General features: G+C 40.7%; 2 protein-coding genes, 1 long non-coding RNA gene and 1 other non-coding gene across 4 annotated transcripts in view; 2 read left to right on the top strand and 2 right to left on the bottom strand.

Annotated features, from left to right (window-relative positions):
• Window positions 1-4,399, top strand: part of Limd1 (LIM domain containing 1) — a 58,342-nt gene extending 53,943 nt beyond the window's left edge. Inside the window, exon 8 of the mRNA XM_047531748.1 lies at window positions 606-4,399. Within this exon, the coding sequence (XP_047387704.1) occupies window positions 606-743 (138 nt within the window). The 3' untranslated portion in view covers window positions 744-4,399. The remainder of the gene's footprint in view (window positions 1-605) is intronic.
• A 4,626-nt stretch (window positions 4,400-9,025) lies between these two features.
• Window positions 9,026-10,526, bottom strand: LOC124968327 (uncharacterized). The gene is made up of 2 exons (XR_007105674.1): window positions 9,829-10,526; window positions 9,026-9,196 (listed from the first exon to the last, which is right to left on the bottom strand). It is a non-coding gene; the product is annotated as an uncharacterized LOC124968327 (long non-coding RNA).
• Window positions 9,808-9,880, bottom strand: Trnar-acg (transfer RNA arginine (anticodon ACG)). The gene has a single exon. It is a non-coding gene; the product is annotated as a tRNA-Arg (tRNA).
• Window positions 10,170-23,974, top strand: part of Sacm1l (SAC1 like phosphatidylinositide phosphatase) — a 53,434-nt gene continuing 39,629 nt past the window's right edge. The window contains exon 1 of the mRNA XM_047530603.1: window positions 10,170-10,330. Coding sequence (XP_047386559.1) covers window positions 10,299-10,330 — 32 coding nt within the window. The 5' untranslated portion in view covers window positions 10,170-10,298. The remainder of the gene's footprint in view (window positions 10,331-23,974) is intronic.

Below are 23,974 nucleotides of genomic sequence, written 5' to 3'. Positions count from 1 at the left end.
GGTACCCCCAGTCCCTGGAGAAGAGGGTGAAGATGTCTGCTCAGCCGTGCTCTCTGTACATCCCAGACCAGCACTGTCCAGTAGAGGTGTAAGTGCCACAAATTCAAGTTGGATATATCACTTCCCGTTTCCCAGTAGCCACATTTAAAATGTCAAAAGAAATAAATAAGATCAGTTTTTTCGGGGGGGGGGGGTGGCAGCCAGTATTGGGGATCAAATCCAGGGCCTCATGCTTGCTAGGCAAGCACTCTTACCACTGAGCCATATCACCAGCTCTGGGATCAATTATTTTATTCAAGCTAGTGGGTCCAAAACATTACCATTTCAATATGTAGTCAGTATAAAAAGTTATTCACGAGATATTTTTCCATCCTCTTTTCTTCCTGAGTCTTGGAAATCTGGTGTGCATTTGATCTGGCAGCACATCTCCTTTCCAGCCAGCCCCGGTTCAGGTGCTCCATAGTGCCGGGTACCAGGGGCATTCACTGGGAGGGGTGTACGGACACGGCATCCACTGCTGCCTTCGGGGATTGTGGCCATATGTGAGCCTTGCAGCCTGTATTGTTCTTCTGCTGAACATTCTTGCTCCCACCCCCACCCCCCAGGACTGTGGTCTGGAGCTCAATGATGAAGATGGTCACCGCTGCTACCCACTGGAAGACCACCTGTTCTGTCACTCCTGCCATGTCAAGAGGCTGGATAAAGGCCCCTCGTCTGCAGCCCTCCACCAGCACCACTTCTAGCCAGTCACTTCCAGAACTCCTGGTGGGATTGAGGGGCCAGGCTGCCAAAGGAGACATCTGCCTTTTACTTCTGGTGGCCCCTGGGGTGGAGTTGGGGTAGAGGAAGAGGAGAGCAAGTGGCGAGTTCCTGCAGGTGTGGGGTTCCCTTCTTTAACCAGGGAGGTGCCCTGCCTGTCTGGTGTATGTATTTTCCAAGTGCTTTTCTCCATTGCCACGTCCTCATCAGGTGACTCAGGAAGTCACTCCAGTGTGTGCATGCCAACAGTTCCCACTTCAGTGGGAGAGTTTTGCATTGATCGCATTCCCAGTATGCCCTGAAGTGACAGCTCACCAGCCAAGTTCAGCCCCTCCCCTCTTTTAGGAAAATACCTTCACCCAAACACCCCTTCATACCCACGCACCCTCAAGGCATGATGTAAGGCTGCTTTCCACCCAGCTTCAGTACTTCCGGGAGTGGCTGCAGACTTTAATCGCATTATGGCAAGAGAAGCTCTAATCCGGGCTTTGTGTCCTGGGAAGCATTTGCTTGGACCACCAGGGCCAAGATTCCAGACACCTGAGCCCAGGCTCCTCCTCGGGCTCTGATTGCGTACAGTGCCCCTCCAGTCTTCTCTCCTGAGGCAGGGCGTGGTGTTGGCCCCCGTCCTTGTGAAGTGTGCTTTGGGAGGAGACCTTGGTGCAGGCACCAGGACTCTCTTCCCACCTGTTTGTGCTGTTTTTCTTGGAGCTCTTGAGGTCTGTGACTCTGGAGCCACTCCTGCAGGGCAAGTCTCTGGATCCCATGTGGAGACATCTCTGGCACCTGTTTTAGCTAATTTAATGATGGCCTTTTTGAAAGTCCTGCCCACATGCAGAGGGAGAGCTCCTTAGAAACAAGGAGAGTTTGTGTGTGTGTGAGATCTGTAAGCCGGGCCGCAGGCAGTGCCTGGGGGGTGAGTTATTCACTTCAGAGGTTTCACCCTTGCCCACTTCTTGGCAGATGTGATGTTTGAAGAAACCAACATAAGGTACTCTGCTTTGGCCTATTTTTTTTTCTTTTAATTGTTTCTGTCCACTTTGAGTCTTCCACACACACAAAATACCTCACAGATAGAGCTTCACCAAATTGCATTTTCAGGAGGGATTTGGCAATCACAATGGACTGGGATACCTCCTTGGGTGTGTTAGGAATCGCTGGCTTCACCTGTCAGACTCCAGTTGGTCAGGGTAGCATAAGCATAACTAAGTAGCAGCTGGGAATAGATCTGATGGAAATTTGGCCACTACCCATATGCATTTCAGCATACTGGCTCCTGGGTGGTGAAGGCTGAACGAGGACCACATGCTGGCAAGATTTCAAGATCACCTGAAAAGGCAAAATTTGTCCTCCAAGTCACACCGCTGAGGCCAGAGGATAATTTGAATGGGAGAAGCTAAAAAGAAAAACGAAACAAATAATACAAAAATACTGGTTGTCATTGTTCTCTTCTGTGACAGAGTGCTGGGTGTCTCACTGCTTCCAGCCAGACCAGGCCATGGCTCTGGCCTCTGGACTCTACAGAGTCCTGTCCTCACACCTGGAGTGGACTGTGAAAAGTGGTCAGTGCCATTGCTGGCACAAGTGAATGCAGACTTTCCACCAGGCCTGGCTCTACCTGTGGGCCATGTTTGGACTCACTGGCAGCCATTGTCGGTGAGAAGCACAGAATCGGCACTATGCATTCATTATCTTTTCCATTTCCTTTGACCAGATGACACGCCTCAGTTCCTGTTCCCAGGCTGAACCTCCTAAAAGCCCATGAATGTGGGGTTGTGGTGTGGACCCAGAGGCTGGGACATTGTCTTCTGAACAAGCCATCCAGCTTGGCTTTGGCAAGGCTGGTGGGGAACACAGCTAACCACTGGGTCTTAACCTGGCTGCATGCGTCAGCTTAGTAATGTTGGCCTTGTCAACACACCTTTGTTCCACTTTTGAGCCAAGCAGAGTGAAGAAAATTCTGTTGGAATCACTATCAGAACTAGCAGGGATTTGTTTGCCTATTGAATAATTAGATTAAAACTCTCCGATTAATATTTTGAATGAAATTTTTTTAAAGTGACCTTGATAGAGGTATTTCAGATGTATTTGCAAGTACATATTATGTTGCGGAAAAAGTACAATAAAGAAATTTCCAGATGTCCTAGAAATCCTAGCAGTGGACTTCTCTGATTGTCCATTTCTCTGGAAAGGGCACTGGGTAGTGAATTAGTCTTGTCTGTCTCCACCTCAGGCCCTTGCATGAAAGCCATGAAGAGATGTTTGCCTATCTGGTATTTTAAAAGTTACATAAATTATTAGCCAAATAGAACTGTAATGGAGTTGTATTTATGGGCATATAGGAAGAAAACAGGATGAATACATTTGTTTTGAATGTTAGAGAAAATAGCCTTTTGTAGTTTCCTGAACAGTTCTTGGATTTTAGACAAAACAAGGAAGATGAAGTCCTGATCCCAGACCCCAGAGTGAGCCTCCATCCTTCTCTCTTGTGTCATTTTGCCTTAAGATTTTTTTTTTTTTTTTTTTTTTTTTTTTTTTTTTTTTTTTGCACCATCTCATGTTCCTCTCTTTTTTTCCTCCTGTGAGCTTGAATCATTCAAAAGCAACCTGGGTGATCTAAAAAAATCTGATAACCCAGTTTGGTCTGTCATGTAAGGATTCTCTCTCATTCACTGTTTCTCCTGCTCATGATCATCTGCTTTGTTTACCTCTTACTGCATAAGGGCACTCATTCTCAGCCAGGTTGTTCCCTGCACATGGCAGCAGGCAGGACTCTCCACTTCTCAATTATTAATATCTGAGTGTGCTCTCCTGCTGCTGAGAACCTCTGAGATTCTGCTTTTGAGTCCTGGGTGGCAGATAGAAGAACCAGGGCACTCTGATCATCTTCAAGTGCTGTCATTGCCTTGTTTCTGGGTCCTGAGTCACACGGATGAAAAGCAGGATTGGGAGGACTTGAGAGAGTTGCTCAGAATTCACAGTCCACTGCGTTCCACTAAAGGCTGCTCTTGTGTGCCATTCCTGTGCTTGTGTGAGTAAGGCTGCTAGTCCCTTGCAGAGAAAGTGTGTGGAACGCTACACCAAACAGCGGTTGCTGGAGGCACTTATTAAAATATGGTCTGCCAGGAAACCAAATTATTTTTGTACTTTCCTTTGCTAAGAATCAGTCCTAAGAAGCCAGGCATGGTGGTACATACCTGTATCCCAGCAGCTCTGGAGACCGAGGCAGGAGAATCACGAGTTCAAAGCCAGCATTAGCAATTTAGTGAGGCCCTAAGCAACTCAGCGAGACCTTGTCTCTAAATATAAAGTACAAAAAAAGGTTGGGAATGTGACTCAGTGGTTACATACCCTGGGTTCAATCCCCAGTACCAAAAAAAAAAAAGAATCAGTCCTAATTTCCTAGTTAGTATTTGAAGTAACTTTAAAGTAACAGAAAAAGAAAATGAGTAAAATGTACTAGATATCTTTTGTTCTGAGCCAAAACTGGACAGATGTGGGAAATCTCCATATAGTTATGAAAGTTTTGCTGTATAGGGAAATTATTTTCCTCTTTGTGTCTTTCATTATAAAATTATTCAAAGTATTGCAATGATAAAACTGAATCATTTTGTAGGCTATTAAAGTGTTGTCTAACATAGCAGTGTTCACTGGATCTTTTCTGTGTGTGGAATAATCTAACAGTGTTTTTACACCCGGGTTTTGTCCTCTTTTCGAACTCTGGATTCTTCAAGTTAACACATGCGTTTCAAGGGTCTGTGATTTTACCCTTCTTAAAAGCTAATAAATGAACATGCCATGGTTTCATGGATCCTGGCAGAAGTCACAGAACTTGCAGATCAGGGACAAAGGACAGCTTATTGCTAACAGCAAGAGTAGTAGCCTGATTACCAGCATTTGGGATTGTTTACTGAGCCCAATTTCCTATAGCCTCTCTGGAGAGGATCAGACAGTACCTGCACATGTGATGGCTGCATTACAAGGGACACCACATGCTTAGGAACCCCTATCTTTTATAGTGGGCACTGAGTCTACCTGATCTTTGCTTTGGAAAGAGACACGATCATCCACAACTGTTCACTGTACTAACATCCTTGATGTTAGTCCGGATCTAAGGCTGTCAGTGCTTATGCTCACAAGATTAGTGTAAAAATCTGAAAGGCTTTGGAGAATCATATCCCAGGAATCAGCAGTTTAACTTATTAACTTAAGCAGTTATCTGAACATTACCACCTTTTAAAGTCCTGCTATGATGGTGGTCACTTCTTTTCCCTCATTGGACATGTGTTGCTGCTATTTCTCTGAGGTTATGACCAAAGGATCCTAGAGATGAATAGCCCTCTAGGTTTAAAGCAGCCACGTGCAGGGAGGTGGGACTTGTACAGTGATGGGACCAAGTGTATGGTTGGAGTCCTTGGGGCTGGGAGATGATGTAGGCACTTGCCACTTAATGGAATGAGAGATGAAAATATAAGTCAGGGGAAAAGGTGGGCCAAGGCTGTGGTGTACTAGTCAGCCAGCTTCTCTTTGTGGGGCGGGGAAGAAGTCTGAAAGGCCTCGACAGGGAGTGTGTGCTGATTTCTATGATGCAAATGCTCCTGTCCCACCTAATTTCATTCTACCAACGTGGCGCCCTAGAACCCCCCCAGAGTTGGGAGAAGATGATCATGAGCAAGTATGAACTAGCCTCAGGCATTTGGGGCCTGAAGCACTAGGGAAATCTGGTCTGGTTCTAATTCCCATAATTGCAACAGTAATAGCTGACACTGATTGTGCTGACCATGTCCCTGATGTTATTTTAAAGACCCTATATTCTCTATCATCCCTTATTTTATAGACAGTGGAGACATGGAAGGTGAAATAACTCTTCAGTGAGTGCTCAGTACATAGCAGGACCACTATTCCATCCTCAGCAGCTTCATGCAGAGGGGACTATCTTGACCACTGTGTCTCAGGGGAATCAATCGTGCTTCTGTGTATTTATTCATTAAAGCCACAGTCCATAAAATCTCATGAGGCTGAGGAGGATCCTATTACTGCCGTTGGAATTGGCATTGTTTTCCAGTTGCTGCTGTAGAGACTTCCCTCAAACTCAGTGACTTAAGATAGCACAAACTGGTTAAAATGCTGGAGAAATGGGTCCTTGGGTTCACATCAAGGTTGTCAGTAGCTCTGCATTTCTTCCAGAGGCACTAGGGGAAAATGCACTCATTGCCCATCTCCAGCTTCTGGAGACCGCCATATTTCTGGGCTTGTGGTGACACCGCTCCAGCTCTGTAACTCACTTCTGATCCCCACCCCCTCCTTATCATAATGATCTTTCTCATTACGTTGGCCGTACCCAAATAATCCCAAATAATCTTACTGTCTCATGATCCTTAATCCAAAACCCCCCTTTGCTTTATTGGATAAGATATTCGCAGATCCTGGGGATTAGGACATGGACATCTTGGTGGGAGCATTATTCAGACTCCTACAGAAAATATATTTTTTTAGGAAAGAAATGAAAGAATCCCTAGGATATTATATTAGGTGCCTTTTCTTCAAGCATTGTTTAAAGTTTGCATTTTCCCTGGATTGAAAACCGAAATGCACTACATATAGTAAATATGATTAGAATCTGGGTATACAAAAAAAGTCAGATGTCATGCCTTGGTGGGTGGGAAAAAAAAAAAGCCAAGAGGTCTGGTTCAGGAGAAGGTCTTGGACATGTGACATCCCCAGGTGTAGGACCCTTTCAGGGGAAGCCCAGGTTGTGTGGCTACCTTGAAGCATGTAAGGCAGCTGGAAACACTGCTGCCACCTCGTCTCTCTCTCACACATACACTCCTTCAACTGATCCAAGTACTTGGGGAAAGTGGCCGTGGGCACAACAGGCCTGTGCAGGAATGAAAAATGAGGGAACTTAGGGATTTGGCATGAAGGCAGACTCCACAAGACAAAACAGATCCAAGGTCTATAAGTGGGAATTAGACAAGAAGTCAACTATAGAGATAATCAGGACGGTGCCAGATTATCTGCAGCTTGTCCAGAAGCCCAGAACTGGTGAGTAGAAGCATCGATAGGACTAGAGGTCACGTCTTCTGATGACCAGTGAGTGGGGGATAGTAGTATGTGACTGCCATCCATGGACCTGAGCCTACTCATGGGGTGCCCTGTTAGGTACAGTGACCCCTAGGGCAGGAGAGCCTTGGGGTCAAGAGCCCAGACTATAACTGTTTTCACCAATTAATTGTTCAATAACCTTAAGCAAATTTAGTTCCCTCTTGTGTAAAAGTGGGGATAACAATCATAAGTTCTAAGTCAGCCTCAGCAACTTAGAGAGGCCCTAAGCAACTTAGAAAGACCCTGTTTCAAAATATAAAATAAAAAGGGTTTGGGGATATGGCTCAGTGGTTAAGTGCCCCTGGGTTCGATCCCTGGTACCAAAAAAAGAAAAAAAGCAAAAGAGGATAACTGAATTTATGAGATTGCTATAAGGATTGATTGAATTGGTCCAAATAAAAGGGCTTAGAGCAGTATCTGGCATGAAGTAATTGCTCAGTTAGGTGTGATAAGTTTTTAAGACAATAGACATCAGGGATGGTCAACAAAGTAAATTAGAAATGGATTAAATAGGAAAAAATACAGTGGGGCCTGTAATCCCAGCAGCCTGGGAGGCTGAGGCAGATGGATCTCAAAGCCAGCCTCAGCAGCAGTGAGGTGCTAAGCAACTCAGTGAGCCCTGTCTCTAAATAAAATACAAAATAGGGCTGGGGATGTGGCTCAGTCGTTGAGTTCAAACCTCAGTACCTTCTCCCCCAAAAGTAATACAAACAAAAATTCTAAAATGTGATGATAGAAGCAATATATTTAGTAAATTTGAATATATAAAAGCAAAAATTAGGTTAAAAATATTATAAGAAAAAGATAAATGATAAACTGGCAAAAAGATTGTAATGTGTTTGATAGTCACAGTTAAAATCCTTATTACATTAAAAAGCCAAATTTTCAAGAAAAAAATTAAGAAAATAATAATGTAAAGGAAGTTCCATTTTTCAATTTTGAAAATTGCAAATTATAATTCAATATATATCCATTTTATTTTATGCAGCTATCCAATTTACATACATAAAAATAAAATAATCCAGTGTTGGTTAGCATGCATGGAAATAGATGCTGTTGATTGAAGTGTGTATTGGTTTAATATTTCCAGAGGGCAATTTGAAAATATGTACCAAAAATCTTTAAAATGCCCATGAAATGGATCTTAAAAATGTTCACCTGGTTATTCCATCGAGAAATTTATAAGACATAGATGGGGGCTGGGGAGATAGCTCAGCTGGTAGAGTGCTTACAAAGCCCTGAGTTTGATCCCCAGTACCAAAAAAAAAAAAAAAAAGAGAAATTTATAAGACATAGAAATAATCCAACACAGTTTCTTTATTATAAAGTGTTAAGCTAACTGGTTCCTCTGGCTCCCTGGTGTGCAGGCCATTTGGGACTATCCAGCTTTTGATCATGTAAACCAATCTAATAAATCCTCTTTTATAAAAAAGTCAGCTCCAGCTGACTAGCCCTTCCTCAGAAATTATTTTCCAAACCAGAGAAGATTCAGAGAAGAAAGGCTGGGATAGAGGATGATGCCAACACCTTGGGAAGGGATCTCACTTCCTGTTGGTTTGTCCCTTGTAATAGGCCTTTATGAATTACTAGAACCTCCCTAATCGTATTGTAGAGATTCAAGGGCATGTCAGATCTAACACACAGAGCATTACTTAACACAAGAAACTCCAAATAAGTATTAAAGAGAAAAAAAGTGAGAGAAATTGCAGCAGACAGTGCATAGCTGGCTTGGCTTTACTCCTTGATTTTTTTTCCATTCTTCATAGAGATGAATGCTACCAACTGACGTATAAACTTCACTGAATGCTTAAAAAAAAAAGTGTTAGGCTGGCAACAACCCACATTCCTAAAATATTTAGTAATTTGATAGAACATCTTCAAAGACTATTTAATGACTTTAAGTCTCAGACAAAAAGCTAAAGGACACAAAGACGGTGGGGGAGTGGTGGGGGGGGGCGGCAAACAGACAAACGTGTAGGTAAATCCCTATTAAAGTGCGACCGATAATGTTAATAGTAATAATCATAGAGTGGGACTTCGCTTTATTTATTTTTGGTGCTGGAGATGAACCCAGTGCCTTGCATGTATGCCTAAGCAGGCACTGCACACTGAGCTACATCTCCAGTCCCCATTTTCTTTTTATTCTCAATATTTTTCTGTATTTTACAATTCTTGTATAATTTCCTTCGGGGGGGGGGGACGTTGTTTGGGAAAAATTAATTGATCATGGAGTAATTGGTTCATAGTAAGTGTTCAGGACAGACACTCCTGGGGTTCAAGGCTCCTTTCTGCTGCAAACGTTTTGGCCTTCTCAGGTCTTGCATCTCGGAACCTGTAAAACAAGGGGTAATATACTGGATTACCTGGGGGCTTCTCACGGTAAAATCACTGAGGTTTAAAATTTTCCCGACTGAGTTTAGGAACCAGATTGGTTTTGGGGTCGAAGGTCGCAGGCGCCAGGGTCGGAGACTCGGCGAGCTTTGCAGACACTCGGCGAGCTTTGCAGACCCTCACCACCGCCCGCAACGCACTGCGGCAGTTCCTCCTCCGCGCGCGCAGAACGGGAGCCCACCACCTTGGTAAACCCGTGCAGCAACTCCTCTCACTTCGGCAGGGGGGTTTCTGCTCCCTGGGGAGAACGGGTATCCTAAAATGCGCTTTTGCGTCATCGGTAGGTAACCTGCAAGCCCCTCACTCCAAACCACCCAACTGCTTTTTTAAAGGCACTCCATTTTACAGATTCCTCGTGTGCATCACTTAAGACGAGGGCGCTCTGCCATTTGCCAACCATTTCAGACAACTCCAGGTTCCAAACACAGCTTAAAATAGAGTACTATGGGCAAAGCAGCTTTACAATTCAAGACATTTGACCTTCACATTTTCTAGTCATAATCTTTGCCAAGGGCCCTCCAACAAACGCAAACGTCGCAAAATAGCACACCCCGAGCCAGCCAGGAGTCGAACCTAGAATCTTCTGATCCGTAGTCAGACGCGTTATCCATTGCGCCACTGGCCCGTGCTAGCCGAGCTTTCACTGTGCAGCTGATTACCGCTGACGCAGTTTCAACAGGCTTCCTGGCACCAGTTCTCCATTTCGGTCCCTGCGTCGGGTGTCGTGGCTCCAGCGCAGAGCGGCCAGCTCCGCCTTGCCCAACGAACACGCTGCACCAATCCACTGACGCTACGTCACGGCGCTCTACGGCGCACTCCAATCCATCGCATCAGGGGGCGTGTCTCTCGTGCTCCCACTCACGCACTAGTTTGTCCCCCATCGCCTCCCGTTCGCTTGCGTTCTTTCCCGCGGGGCGGCAAAGGGGTGGGGTGAGGCGGGCGCGGTGGCCCGGGTGCCAGGGTGACCGGTAGCGCTGTAGCTGAGGCGGTGGTGAGGCGCGGGTCGGGCCGGCGGAGCGGAGAGGAAGAGGTGGTGGTGCAGGATGGCGGCGACGACTTACGAGCGGCTGAAGCTGTGAGTCCCGCGGCTTTGGTGCTTGACAGAAAGGGCCTGGGGGCGGCAGGTGCGGGCCGGCGCCTGGGAGAGGATCCCGACTCCAGGGTCGGGTCGGGTGGGGAGCCCTCGTCCGGCCCTTATCGCCAGGCCGGGAGCTCGGGTCTTGCGGGCTTTTCTGGGCCCTCGGGGAGCGGAGCTGCAGACCGGCTCCCAGCTCTCCCGGACCGCGTGACTACACGGCCCATCAGGGCGCTCCTCCCCACTTTTTTTTTTTAAAGAAAGGTGTTGGCCAAATTTATCTTTATGGCTTAATAGAGAAAAAGAGGTTTTCTTGTATTTAATGGATCTGTAATAACGTTTTGGAGTTCACACAACACAGACTTTTCCCTTGATTACATGGAAGGCTGCTTGACCGGTCGTTAGGGTGCAGGAAAAGAATTCACGGTCAGTACTACTTTTAAGGTCTGGAAGGAATTTACTTTGGTTTAAATTTTATACAACTCTAGCATAAGCAGGTTCTTAAGTCTTTGCTGACAGCCAGTCACCAATCTCTAGAGTTTGGACTTTGCAGATTGACATTTTGGTAAAGACAAATGTTTGGGGCTTTGAAAGAGAGGCCCAGGATTTTAAGAGTTGTAAAATAGTTATTTGTAAGGGCTTTGGCTCGTCCTGGATAAATAACATGATTGTATTTCCCCTTAGTATTACCCTCAGCATCTACACTTTTCTTCTTTTTCTTTTCTTTTTTTTTTTTTAAGGTTATTTCTTTCGAGCAATCGTTCTACTCACTTTAATGCTTTGCCTCTAGGCTATTTCAAAGTCTGGTAGCCTGGAAATGTCTTTGACAGCAGAATCAAATGTAATTTTTGAGAAGCTTATCCATCCCTCTGTAAGTTAAAATGTCCTGGTACTTAGGCATAGGTATCACATTTCCTTTGTAGGAAAATGAGATATAAAAGTATATACCCAATATATACCCAATATATCTTCCTATATACCCAAGAACCTTAGGCTCAATGACTTTCTGAAAATTTCGCAGTTAGGGTTGCGGCACTGGGTAGGAGGATATCTACTCCATGTCATGTATTTTGCAGAAAAGATGATTACTTTTTCTACAGTTCACTCCCTTTGCCCCTTCCATTTATAATAATCCCTTTGAAAACCCCAGCACACTGCACTCTTCCCTCTACATTTTCTTCACTTTTTCTTATTCTCTCTCATTTCCCATTTGCAAAGTGATCAAAAAGAGTTGAAGTGTCTTTGACTAAGTAACTGGCTAGGGCAGTGTTGCGTGTGCTTTGCTAGTGAAGTGGGTTATTGTTGTCTATCTGATAGGCTAAAGGTTTTAATGTGATCTTACACCAGCTCTTAAGTGTGTTTAAGCAATATGGAGCCTTGGCTTAAAGCAGCTCAGTGTTAGGTTACAGGATGCAGTTGAGTTTTCCTGTGGTAAAGGTTGAATAAGATGGAGAACTTGAGAATTTTGATGATTGTTTTTGAGCTGCCAAAGCACTAAATTTCACCGGTCCAGACCTCAAAACAAACAACACCCTCTAGATCCATAAAAGAGAAAGGAAGTTTGGTCCTTAAATGGTGAGAATGATGCTTTTTGTATTGATTTTTGTGAGAAGTAGAAGCTTTAGATTTGTTTCAGTAAAAAAGTAAATTTGGGGTTATGTGAAAGTCATTCTTTAATTTATTAATTCTTAAGTTTTGAGTGCTTCTATAAATGTGAGGATAGAACTCTTTTTTTTCTTAAATGCCAATTTGTTTTACTTTAGTGGGCTTGTGAGTTGGAATCTGGTTTTTTTTTTTTCCTTCTTGGTCCTGCTGTTCAGTTTTTAAATGTGGCCTCTGACCAAGGAGTATTCTTTTGGATGCATTTGGAGGTGGAATTGGTTGCTGACCTACATAAGAATTGGTAGGACACAGTAACCATTTTTTTAAAGCTGCCTGGAGATGTATTTTAAGAAAGTGCCATACACTTGAGATAGTTTGGTTATTATTATTATTTTTTTTACAAATGTGTTGCATAATACTTATTTAAGTGTTAAAGTGCTTGAAATATTAAATATTTTTTCCTACATTATGCCATACTTTTTCTTCTGTCCACTTCTGCCCTGCTAAAGTTCACCTTCCAAATGTCTTGGTTTCATCCTGTACTTCCCAGGGTACAATTTCCACTTCCCATAGGATCAAGCCCACATTGCTTAGCTGTGTCTGTATTCTTAACCTCTTTATAATCTATCTTCTAACTTTATTTTTTATAAGTACCCCCTCCCCAGCCCACTCATTTCTGCCAGACTAGGCTTACCCTCTTCTAACTTGGGTTTATTTTGATCCTTCTACCCAGAATGCCTTCTTCCTCTCTCCTCTCTCTATGCTGATCACATCCATGGTAGAACTGAGAGATCTCAGGTTTTTTTAGTTAGAACAGATTTGAATTCAAATCTTAAACTTGCTGCTTGCTTTGTGTCCTGGGCATAGTACTCAGTCTTTCAGAATCATTTTTTTTTTTTAATCTGTAAAATCTGAATGTCAATACTTCACAGAATTATTGTATGGTTTGAAAGAGTTTGCAGATGAAATACTCACTATATGTCACAGAGAATTCTGAGAAACCTTTTCTTTCCTTATCTTTCTTGTCGCTCAGCTGTGATAAGTCTTTGAAGCTAAAGGTGAAAAATCACCATCACAAGGGTTAAACCCTGAAAGTCCATATGATCTATCTCTTAGGATTGATTTATAGAGCATTTACTGTCTGTCTCATGACAAGACGACTGAGAGCTAGAACCATCAATCCATAATACTGTTTAATCAGTCATCTTGCCACCTAAAAAGGATGTGATCATGATGTATACTTTGTTTCTTCAGCCATGTTGTTAGTATCTGGAATATGTTAGGAGCACCTTAACATCGACTTCTTCTCTAATCCTACTTTATTTAACATAAAGCCTGTGCAGCTCCTCGGTGAACTTCCTTTCCCAATAAATGAACTTTCTAGTATAGACCACTCACCAGACAATTCAAAAATTGTCTGTAATAATTTGGAATGTATTTTGAAAAAGCAGAGGCTTAAGTCATTTCATGTGTGTTGTTTTCTTCCCAATACCTCTGTAAGGTCTTTGGTATATATTTCCTTTGTCATTGTTGAAGACAAATTATCACCCTGGTTATAGTCAGGTCACATAGCCAAGCCATAGCAGAGCTGACCTTGGAACACAGTTGATCCAGAGTCCAGTGATCTTTCCATTACACTGCATTATTCAAATTACCTTTTTTCTCTTATCAAATTGATTTCTCCTTAGTCCTCAGACATGCCAGGTAAAGAAATGAATCACTTGTAATCAAAAATAGTTGACATATCCATATGGATTTTAATGTGGAAAACATTATTGATTCATTTAGAATCTAAAATTGGGCTGGGGATGTAGCTCAGTTGGTAGAGTGCTTGGCTTGCAAGCACAAGGCCCTGGGTTCAATCCCCAGCACCCCCCAAAAAAGGGCTCCAACCTAGAATCTAAAATTCATATATTTTTAAACTTCTAGGCAGTTTTAAATGTCCTATGTTGAGACTTCTTTTTGCTTTTTAGATCATTTTGTAAGCATGGATAATGTCTGAAATTGCAAAACAATTAGAGTAGAAATGTATTATTCCCCCTAAACCCCGTCTTGAAAGGTCAACAGAAACTAGGTAGAAGGCAGGGAATATCTAAAGGTAGATACTGAGTCAGGCGACAGCTTACCTCTGAAAAAGTAGTTTCCTTAGTTAAGAAGTTGTCTTTCCTCAAAGATTTATAGAGCTGTGAGGTCAGTCAGGGCAGATATATTGCAAACTAGAGAACAGATGTAAGCTAAACTGCATTGTAATGAGAACATATGTAATCTGTCCAACATTCGCATACCTGTGCATGGAGGGAAGGGTATATAGATTATCCTCATGAAATTGGACAAAGATAAAAGTTTATGTCCAAGGAATGCATAGTTGGGTGGAAGTTCACGCTAGAGAGTATAGGTTAATGCTAAGTGATATGATGCAGGCTAGCATCCTTTAGGTACATAAACTTTGTGACAGTGACAGTTACCATGTTCCTAGGCATATAGTCATTTTTTTCATTATGAAAATGTATATAAAATATATTGTCTTACCCATTTAAAATGTGTATAGTTCAGTAACAGTAAGCATTTCACATTGTTATCCAACCATTACTACCATCTGTCTACAGAATTCTTATCTTCTGGCAAAACTAAAACTATACCCATTAAACAACTCCCCATTCTTCCATTCCCCCAGCCCCTGGCAACCACACTCTAAGTCTTCTGTTTCTGTGAATGTGACTGTTCTAGGTACCTCATTTCAGTGGAATCATAACAATATTTTTCCTTTTTGACAGGCTTATTTTACTTAGTATGTTTTCAAAGTTCAACCATGTTGTAGTATGTGTTAGCATTTCCTTTTTAAGGCTGAATAATATACCATTTTATATGCACAGTCATGTTGCTTTGCAATGGGAACACATTCTGAGCAATGCGGCCTTAGGCAGTGTTTTTGGGTAAACATCATGAAGTATGCTTGCACAAGCCTAGATATTTATATAGCCTATTACACACCTAGGCTACATGATATGAACTGTTGTACATATGGCCTGTAGTTGACCAGAACGTCTTTATGCAGCACATACTCAGCTACTATGTTTTGTTTATTCAGTCATGTGATGATGGACATTTAGATTGCTTCTTTGACTGCTGTGAATAATGCTGTTGTGAATGCAGGTCTAGAGATACCGCTTTTAAACCCTGCTTTCAGTTATTTTGAGTATATACCCAGAAGTAGAATTGCTGGATCATATAGTAATTCTGTATTTAATTTTTGAAGAACTTCTATATTGGCTGCACCATTTTATCTTCCCACAAGCAAAGTTCCAGGGTTCCAGTTTCTCTTACATCTTTGCCAGCACTTATTCTTTTCTATTTTTTCCATTTTAGTGGGTGTAATATATTTGAAATGAATTAATTTTACTCATAGTGATTTGGCAGGAGTTTGAAGACATCCCTTATTGCCTGAAATGGTATGAATGTTACATGGGGGGAAAAGTTATGTTTTTTGATACTAAATCATATGATTTAGATGCTAAATCATAATCTAAGAGTGAAAGAAAATGAAAATGATATTTGATATTTACTTTATGATAAAATGTATTGCTTTTCTTAAAATTTAACAAGGGTCATTTTTAAAAAGTAGTCTTAAGAGCTATTGAATCTCAGGTAGCTGTAAGAGTAAGTGTATTTATATTAAATATAATAGCTAGAATTGTCTGTTGAATTTAACTTTTAGTCTCCTGTGATTCGTTTTTTTAATCCCACACAATGGTATTAAGCCTTAAGAGCAAACTAATCTACCAAATGAAGGTAGTAAAAATAGGAAGCAATTATTATTCATTATTTTGCTTTGATATTTCTTCCATTATAATATGTGGCAACAGAAACCACAATTCTAGTTTGATATTGAATCTTCTTGTCCCTCCCCCGACCCTTCTTCTTTTTGGTATTAAACCCAGGGCCACTTTAACCACTGAGCAGTTTCCCTAGTCCTTTTTATTTTGAAACAGGGTTTCACTAAGTTTACTGAGGCTAGTCTCTAACTTGTGATCCTCCTTCCTCATCCTCCTGGGATTACAGATATGTGCCACCATACCTGCCTGAATTTCCTTGACTTGAATTTAGTGGTGTTTTTTTTTTTTTTTTTAAATAAATTTTTTAGTTGTAGATGGACACAGTACCTTTATTTCATTTATTTTTATGTGGTGCTGAGGATCAAACCCAGTGCCTCACAAGTGCTAGGTGAGTGCTCCACCACTGAGCCACAGCAGTCTCTAGTAGTGTTCCTATTCACTTAGAGTTAATAGTAAATTGTATCCACCCCTGTCCTCCACCTGACTTCCAGGGTGGTACTGGGGATTGAACCCAGGAGCATGCTATATCCCCAGCACCCCCCGCCCCCCCACTTTATAAATTTTATTTTGAGACAGGGTCTTGCGAGGTTGCTCAGGCTGGCCTCAAACTTAGGGTCCTCCTCCCTTAGTCCCCAGAGTAGCTGGGGTTACGAGCATCCCCTACCTTGTTTGGCAATAATTAGTTGTATTTTTTTTTTTTGCAGGACTGGGGATCGAACTCAGGGCCTTGTGCTTGTGAGGCAAACACTCTACCAGCTGAGCCATCTCCCCAGCCCAATTAGTTGTATTTTGATCACTTTATTGGATGGTTTATATAGGACCAGAGCTCTTCTTTTTATATAGGATTACTTTGTGAACCTTAGAAACCTGACAACATAGCTAATGACCAAATAATCTTGGATGGAATCTTCTTCTTTTCTAAAGCCTATTTTATAAAATAAATAATGTGATAGTTCTGTGGAAATGAATGACATCACAGGTTTCTTTTTTTTCAATAGATGAATTTTTCCTAGGTTTCTAATTATCATTCTTTTTCTTAGTTTCCACGAAGTCTGTGAATTCTGTGTATTTGTTATTTTGAGAATACAGTATAACCTATTGACTCTTAAATTTTAAAAAATCCTGACAGAATGTGACTTCAGTGATACTCTGTAAACTTTCTTATCAGAGAAAACTCTGCTCCCTCTTTCTCATTTCCAGTTTAAAACTTGACCTGTTAAGAGCTTTTCTTAGCAAGGAAAAAGGAAAATAGTGTTTAAAATTCTGTTTACTCTGTCACTGAGCCAATGAAAACACAAGTTAGGACAATATTTATGTATTTAAAACTATTTAGGTGTTTGCTGACTAAATATATTTTATTCTCTAAGAAAATGGATTGAGCTGCTTTCTTATGTGAGAAACAAGGAGAATGGACTTAAGCTTAGTTCTTGTCTTCAGAGACAGACCACTGGTGAAGATTTTAAAGCAAAATAAAAACCACACACACCAGCAAAAATTACGTCATTGAATGTTAACTCAATTGTTCTTGACTGCAAATGCTACAGGGTGCAAGGTTTGAAGTCTCAGGAGCATAAAACTTATAGAATAGAATTAACTGTATGTGACAGATATACTTCAGGTCAATATTAGGGCCAACTAGCCTGGCACAGTAGAGCATGCCTATAATCCCAGTGGTTTGGGAGGCCGAGGCAGGAGGATTGAGAGTTCAAAGCCAGCCTCAGCAAAAGCAAGGTGCTAAGCAACTCAGTGAGACCTTGACTCTAAATAAAATACAAAATAGTGCTGGGGATGTGGTTCAGTGGTTATGCCCCTGAGTTTAACCCTTGGTACCCCCCCCCCCCCAAGATTTATGGCCAACTAATGAGGGGTGGGAAATGAAAGGGGGGAAAAAAGAGGAGGACAGCAAGGGCATGTGTAGGTGTCTCTGTGTCTCTGAGTGGGGGTGATGTGCTGTTGTGATTAGAAGGATTCTGAGTCATTAACAGTTTTTGTCCTTAGAAATGTCAATTAGCCAATAGTCATTTTTCATACTTTCATTACATCAATTCTTCAGCCCAGAGGCGCAGACATTACCAGAATAGTGTGGTGGCAGCACCCACAACTTAGATTCTAGCAGCATCTCTCAGAGAAAAGATAAAGCAAAGACCCCAAGGCTCTTGGCTAAAGCTAGAACTTACTCCGTAAACACTCTTATTTGTATATTTTGTTATTTTAATACATTGTTAAACTTTGTTTTTATCTCGTGTGTATATGGTTTAAAAGTAAACAGTGCACCAAGCTTACAGTAACAAAGATCACCCCAACTCCCACTGTCCTAGAGGCATCTACTTTCAACTTTTCAAGTGACTTCTGATATTTTATTTCATAGTTCTAAATGACTGCTTTTATTGCTATTTCCTGGTATTTTTTTCAGTTATCTGATGACTTTTTTCAGAAGATAACGTTTAGCTTTTACCTCTCTTCCTCTCTTCTGAATATAGTTATAGGAAGATATTCAGTGTTGAGAGTTCCTTGTTAATGAAATAAGAACAGGGTGTTAAAAAAATTATCTTGTTTTGTGTTCTAGGTCTGACTCTGATTACCTATTTTGGTGGGAACACATTTCCTGCTTTCTAAAGATATATCTTATTTTTATTTTTTTTAATAAGAAAGATATATCTTATTTTAATTTTTTTTTTGTGTGTATGTACTGGAGATTGAACCCGTGGTCCCTCAACCCCTGAACCACATCTCCAGCCCTTCTTATATTTTATTTAGAGACAGGATCTTGCTAAATTGCTTAGGTCCTCACTAAGTTGCTGAGGCTGGCTTTGAACTTGTGATCTTCCTGCCTCAGCCTCCTGAGCCACTGGGATTACAGGCTGGCACCACCATGCCCAGCTTGAAAGATATTTCTTCCGACATTGTGTATCGAAAACATTTTTATTCTTCCTTCTCCCTTAACTGGTAGTGTGGCTAGATATGGCATTCTCAATTGGACATGCTTATCCTCCAGAATTTTAAAGACCTTCCTGTTGTGTTGCTGTTGAATTATCCAGTATTGTGGCTGTTGAATATTTCAGTGCTTCTTTCTCTTGATTTCTTTTTGCTGAAAATCTTAGAACTGTCTTAGTATGATGTTTTGGAATTTTATGCTTAATGTGCCTGTGTTGTGTGTGTGTATTTTCCATTTATTTGGTGGATCTTTTTAGTCTAGAAACTTGTCCTTTGGTCTGAGATTTTTAAAAATTTCTTACTATTGCTTTGATAATTTCTTTCCTTTTTTTCCCCTTTTTTGTGTGTACTGCTGGAATTCCTGCTAAATGGAAGCTGAACACTTTGGACTGTGTCTCTTTTTCCTCCTTTCGCTTTCTCTCTCTCCTCCTCAGTCATCCTCCTTTCCTTCTTCCCTTCCTTCCTTGCCATACTTTTTATTTTGCAGTTCTTTTTAATTTGTTCTCAAGGAGAGTTTTTCAATTTTATCTTCCAGTCCTTCTGTTAATTATTCAAATTATTATTTTCATCAGTTCAAGAACATGTTCATGCTTTTTTTTTGGAACACCCTGTACTTATTGTATGAATTCAGTGTCTTTCTGAGGCTATCACTTATAAATGTGTTTTGAAGTTGTATGCTGTTCTTAGCATACTTTGTTTACTCAGAGATGTTTTACTGCTTGTTTTGATCTTTTGTCTTCTGAAAGGGAGCTTTTTCTCAAGTATCTATCCATGCTGTTGTCATTCCATGTTTAAGAATGAGGCATTAGAAACAACTAACTCAAAGATTGGTTTGGGATCAGGACTTGTCAACTGGTAGCCCTCATTGTTGTGTGATTGCAGGAACTCAGATCTTCAGTTGGGCTCTGAAATGTCAGCAGTTCCTAGTCTTTTTTCTCTTGAGTTTCTTCAGAGACAGTCTTCAGAGTTCCCATAGGGACTGGGAGTGGGTGAGGCAAGCTTGGCCTCCATCATTCTGGGAGCCTGGCCGAGAAGGAGGGTGGGATGGTTTTACTGATCTGTAAGTAGACTTCTGGGTCCTGACTTCATTGGTTATCTCACACTGAGCGGGTCCTCAGCCGTGCCTGGTGTCTGGATTCCAGGGACTCTCTCGTCATTCTGTTTTAACCTGAATTCCAGCATCAGGGAGGGCAGGTGCTTGGACATTACTTGTGTGGTGGGAATCTTATTGTTTTTCACAAACTTCAAACTACTTTATCTCCATCCCTACCCTTGCTTCCTCTCACTGCCAAATCCTTAATTATCTTTTCCCTCTGCTCTTGAAGTTCTTCATTGTTTTTTGCTAAAATATGTTTATGTTGTTAGCTCTTACCTCATAGACATTTAGATCCTCTGGTAATTAAGTTAATTAGTCTATTTCCAAGAACTTTTCCTTTTCCAACCTGCATGTGAGTGGCTAGTACGTGTCCTAAACCTGCATCTGCCTGTTGGTACTCCCCAGATTCTATCTTCTGAAAGAAGATCACGTCTTTTTATGTGGACAATTTTCACTCTTGGAAATTTGTTTTCATCTACTTCAATTAAAATTTATTGATCTTACTTCAAATGTGTTTATCCAGACTCAATAGTGTCACATATTGTATTTTTTTAAAGAGAATACATTTTCTAACTTTGTAATTTTAAAAATTCTAAGCACATAGTGAAGTCATTAACATTGTGATTATTAGGAATTTAACAATTACCATTATTTTGTATATGACTTGAAGTCTTTAAGGTGTATTTATTTTACCATTGTTTCCACACACTTCCAAATCAGTTTTTATTTTGTTTTGTTTTGTTTTGCTGTGCTGGGGGTGGAACCCAGGGCCTCACTCATGCTAAGTAAGTGCTGTACCACTGAGCCTCACTCCATCCCTCTAAATCAATTTTAAATTTAAATGTCAAATTGAGAAAAATTTTTTAATTGTGCACATATAAACAGGCAGATTTTTTCCATGTATATGCATGTTTGCATATGCATATATACTCATTTAATCCCTTTATTTTACAATGTATGCTTTATTGTTGCTTGAAATGTACCTGAGTTACACATTAAAACATACAGAATATGGGAACAAAGTGTGCTTTTTCAGTTCATTGGTTTCATTCAGATAATTTATTTTAATTATAGAAGTTTTACGGGTGAGAAGTTCAAATGGATTTATATAGATAAACGCAGAGTGTAGAAGGATGAACTATTGAGGGCAGGCAATAATCACTTCTCCATTGACTGTTTATTTAGATACAAATGTCGTTTTTGTGCATCGTAGAAAAAAGAGGGAGGAATTTGGTCTCTGTGGTCATATGTTAAATAATCATATTTTTATATTACTAGTAATTATTGAACAATTCAATTAGTTATTGTAGAGTACACCATTTATCTGGAGAAATAAATTGTGGTAGCTCTGTCCCCCACAGTACAGCTGTGAACTTAGAATGCAGGGCCTTGGACAGCATGAAGAAAATCAGTGTAAAAAGGATCTGCAGACTTTGACTCCGTGGTCAAAACCAGGTAGCCCTCCTCAGGCCTTTGCTGTAGCCTGTTAACTTTGTCTTAGATGAAAAACTAGAGCAGCTGAATAGGAGCAGTGGAAGAGTAAAACAACAATAAAATCCAGTGGGCTGAGGTCACTTTAGGAACATAATAATAATGCTCCCATTTCATGGAGTCACTTCTCAGGACTGGACACATCAAGTCATTCTCTCATTTACCCTCTCTTAACTTTTTTTGTTGGAAAGGAGGCTGAACGCAGAAGTTTGGTGCTTTGTTCAGGGACTTAGTGTAGACATGGTGTTGGGATTCTAACCAGATTTATAAGAGTCTAAAACCTGTCATTTTTTTTCACCATAGTATAGTACTAGAATTTGAAGAAATCATCCTTTGGTAGGCTAGCACAGATATTGTTTAGTTCAAAATAGACCCTGCTCCATCAGGAAAGTCCTGTTCAGTATACTTATTTAAAGAAAAGTCTTGGTTTAATGAAAGTTAAAGACTTCATTAAAAATTATTTTTGGTAGTATTGGGGATTAAACCCAGGGCACTCTACTCCTGAGCTATATCCCCAGGCTTTTTTAGTTTTTTAAAGACAAGGTCTCAGGTTGTCCATGCTGACCTTGAATTTGTAATCCTCCTGCCTCAGCCTCCCAGTCCCTATCACAAACAAATAAATGGCCAGGTGTGGTGGTTTACACCTGAAATTCCATCTACTCTGGAGGCTGAGGCAGGAGGACCACATGTTTAAGGCCAGCTCTAGCACCTTAGGGAGACTCTAAGCAATTGAGCAAGAACCTATCTAAAAATAAAAAGGGCTGGGGGTGTACCTCAGTGATAAAGCACCCCTGAGTTGAGTCCCCATTACTGGAAAAAAACAAAAATTGAAACATATATTTTTGAAAATTTTGTCCCTGCTAGGAAGCCAAGGCAGGAGGATTCTGTGTTCGAGGCCAGCCTGGGCAACTTAGCAAGACCTTGTCTCAAAATAAATAAAAAGGGTTGGGGATGCAGCTCAGTGGTAGTACTGAGTTCAGGCCTCAGTACTTCAGAGAAAGAGGGGGGGTTTCTCTCTTAGAAACCCAAACATTAGTATCTAAAAATTATTTGTGGAAAGAATCTCTTTCCTTGTAACCAGGAATTGAGAGTGTTCGTGTTTGTGGGTGTGTTCTGGCCAAGGGTTAAGGTGAATGTTATTTCATTTTACAGGAATGAAATTAGCTTTCTATTGCTGCTGTACCAAATTACTGTAAACTTAGAGGCTTTAGGCAATATGAGATGTATTATCTCAGTTTCTGTAGTTTAGAAATCCTGCTTGAGTCTCACTGGATGAAAATCCAGGTGTCAGCAGGTCTGGAGGCAAGGGGAAGAATCTACTTCCAAGCTCATTCAGATCTGCTTCCTTGTGGTAGTGGGGCCGTTTTCTGTTTCCTTGCTGGCTATCAGCTTGGAGCCGCCCTTGGCTTTTAGAGGCCTCTTTTGTCTTTTAGTCCTTGTATCAGGGGCCACCAATAGTTTGTCAAACCCTTTTCAGGACTAAACTCTCCTTCCCTTTCTGCTGCATCTTCCTGACTGCCTCTTCTGTTTTTTCAACTGCTTTTAAGGACTCAGGTGATCACATTGGGCACTCAGGATGAACTCCCTATTTTAAGGCCAGTTGATTAGTAACCTTAATTCCATTTGCAGGGAAGTACCTGGATTATAATCAGCAGATAGAAATCTTCAGGACACAGTTCTAGAGTTCTACCTACCACAGTTACATTTATTTAAAAAAAAAAAATCACTTCTACAGTAAATCTCTTAATTTTTCAGCATTCTTTCTCCAGTTTAATTGTTCAAACTTTTAGCTATGTAATGTAAAATGGTTACCAGAAAAAGTAGCGGAGTATAACTGACATTTTATGCTTTTAAAGTTGATTCTGTGCTAACATTGTCTTTTAAAGACCTTCTTTTTTAATGGATTCATATTTTTAATATTAAGAAAAACATTTTTTTAATTTACTCATATTATTTTGAGATGGAGTCTCACTATGTTGCTAAGGCTAGATTTGAGCTCCTAGGCTTAAGTGGCCCTCTCAATCTCAGCTTCCCAAGTAGCTGGAACTACAGGTATATATCACTATATCTGGTTCATTAATACTTTTCTAAACAGACTTTTTATTCTGGAACATTTGTCTTTGATAAATCAGACCTTTGTTTTTTGTGGTCTTGATATTTGGGGTTAGTGTTTACTCCTGAGAAACAACTGTTTTCTTTTGAAATGTAGCCTTTTCCAAGATTTGTTTTTATTATATTCTGATTTGTAGAATATATTTCTTTTAAATATGTAGATATACATTGGTGGAAATTCCATCCAGGTATTTTGGAAAAGAATTATCTTGGTTCTCTAAGCATTAAGAACCTTAGTATTATTATAAGAAAGACAGGTTTTCACTATAATTCTGGGGCCAAAAGGTGAAGTCTAGGTATTTTTCTTTTTAGATTATCATTATTGGAATAATACCTCAGTACATATGTGATAAAATTACCAGTTTAATACAATTGATGACAGATATGCATTAGAGCCTAGTGCGATAGCTAATGTTATTATTCATGTATCCCAGTTATATGTTGCATGTTATATTTTATGTTCAAACATATAACATATATGTTCGAACATAAAATATACTTGAGTTGGGATATAATTTAATTCGAGTACCATTCTATCAAAATTAACTGCTTAGATATTATCTGTGTGGCAAAGAA

The sequence above is a fragment of the Sciurus carolinensis genome, chromosome 17, assembly GCF_902686445.1.
Source record: "Sciurus carolinensis chromosome 17, mSciCar1.2, whole genome shotgun sequence".
Classification (NCBI taxonomy): Eukaryota; Metazoa; Chordata; class Mammalia; order Rodentia; family Sciuridae; genus Sciurus; species Sciurus carolinensis.
Note: the sequence above shows the minus strand (reverse complement) of the source record. Positions and strands in the feature narration are given on the sequence as shown.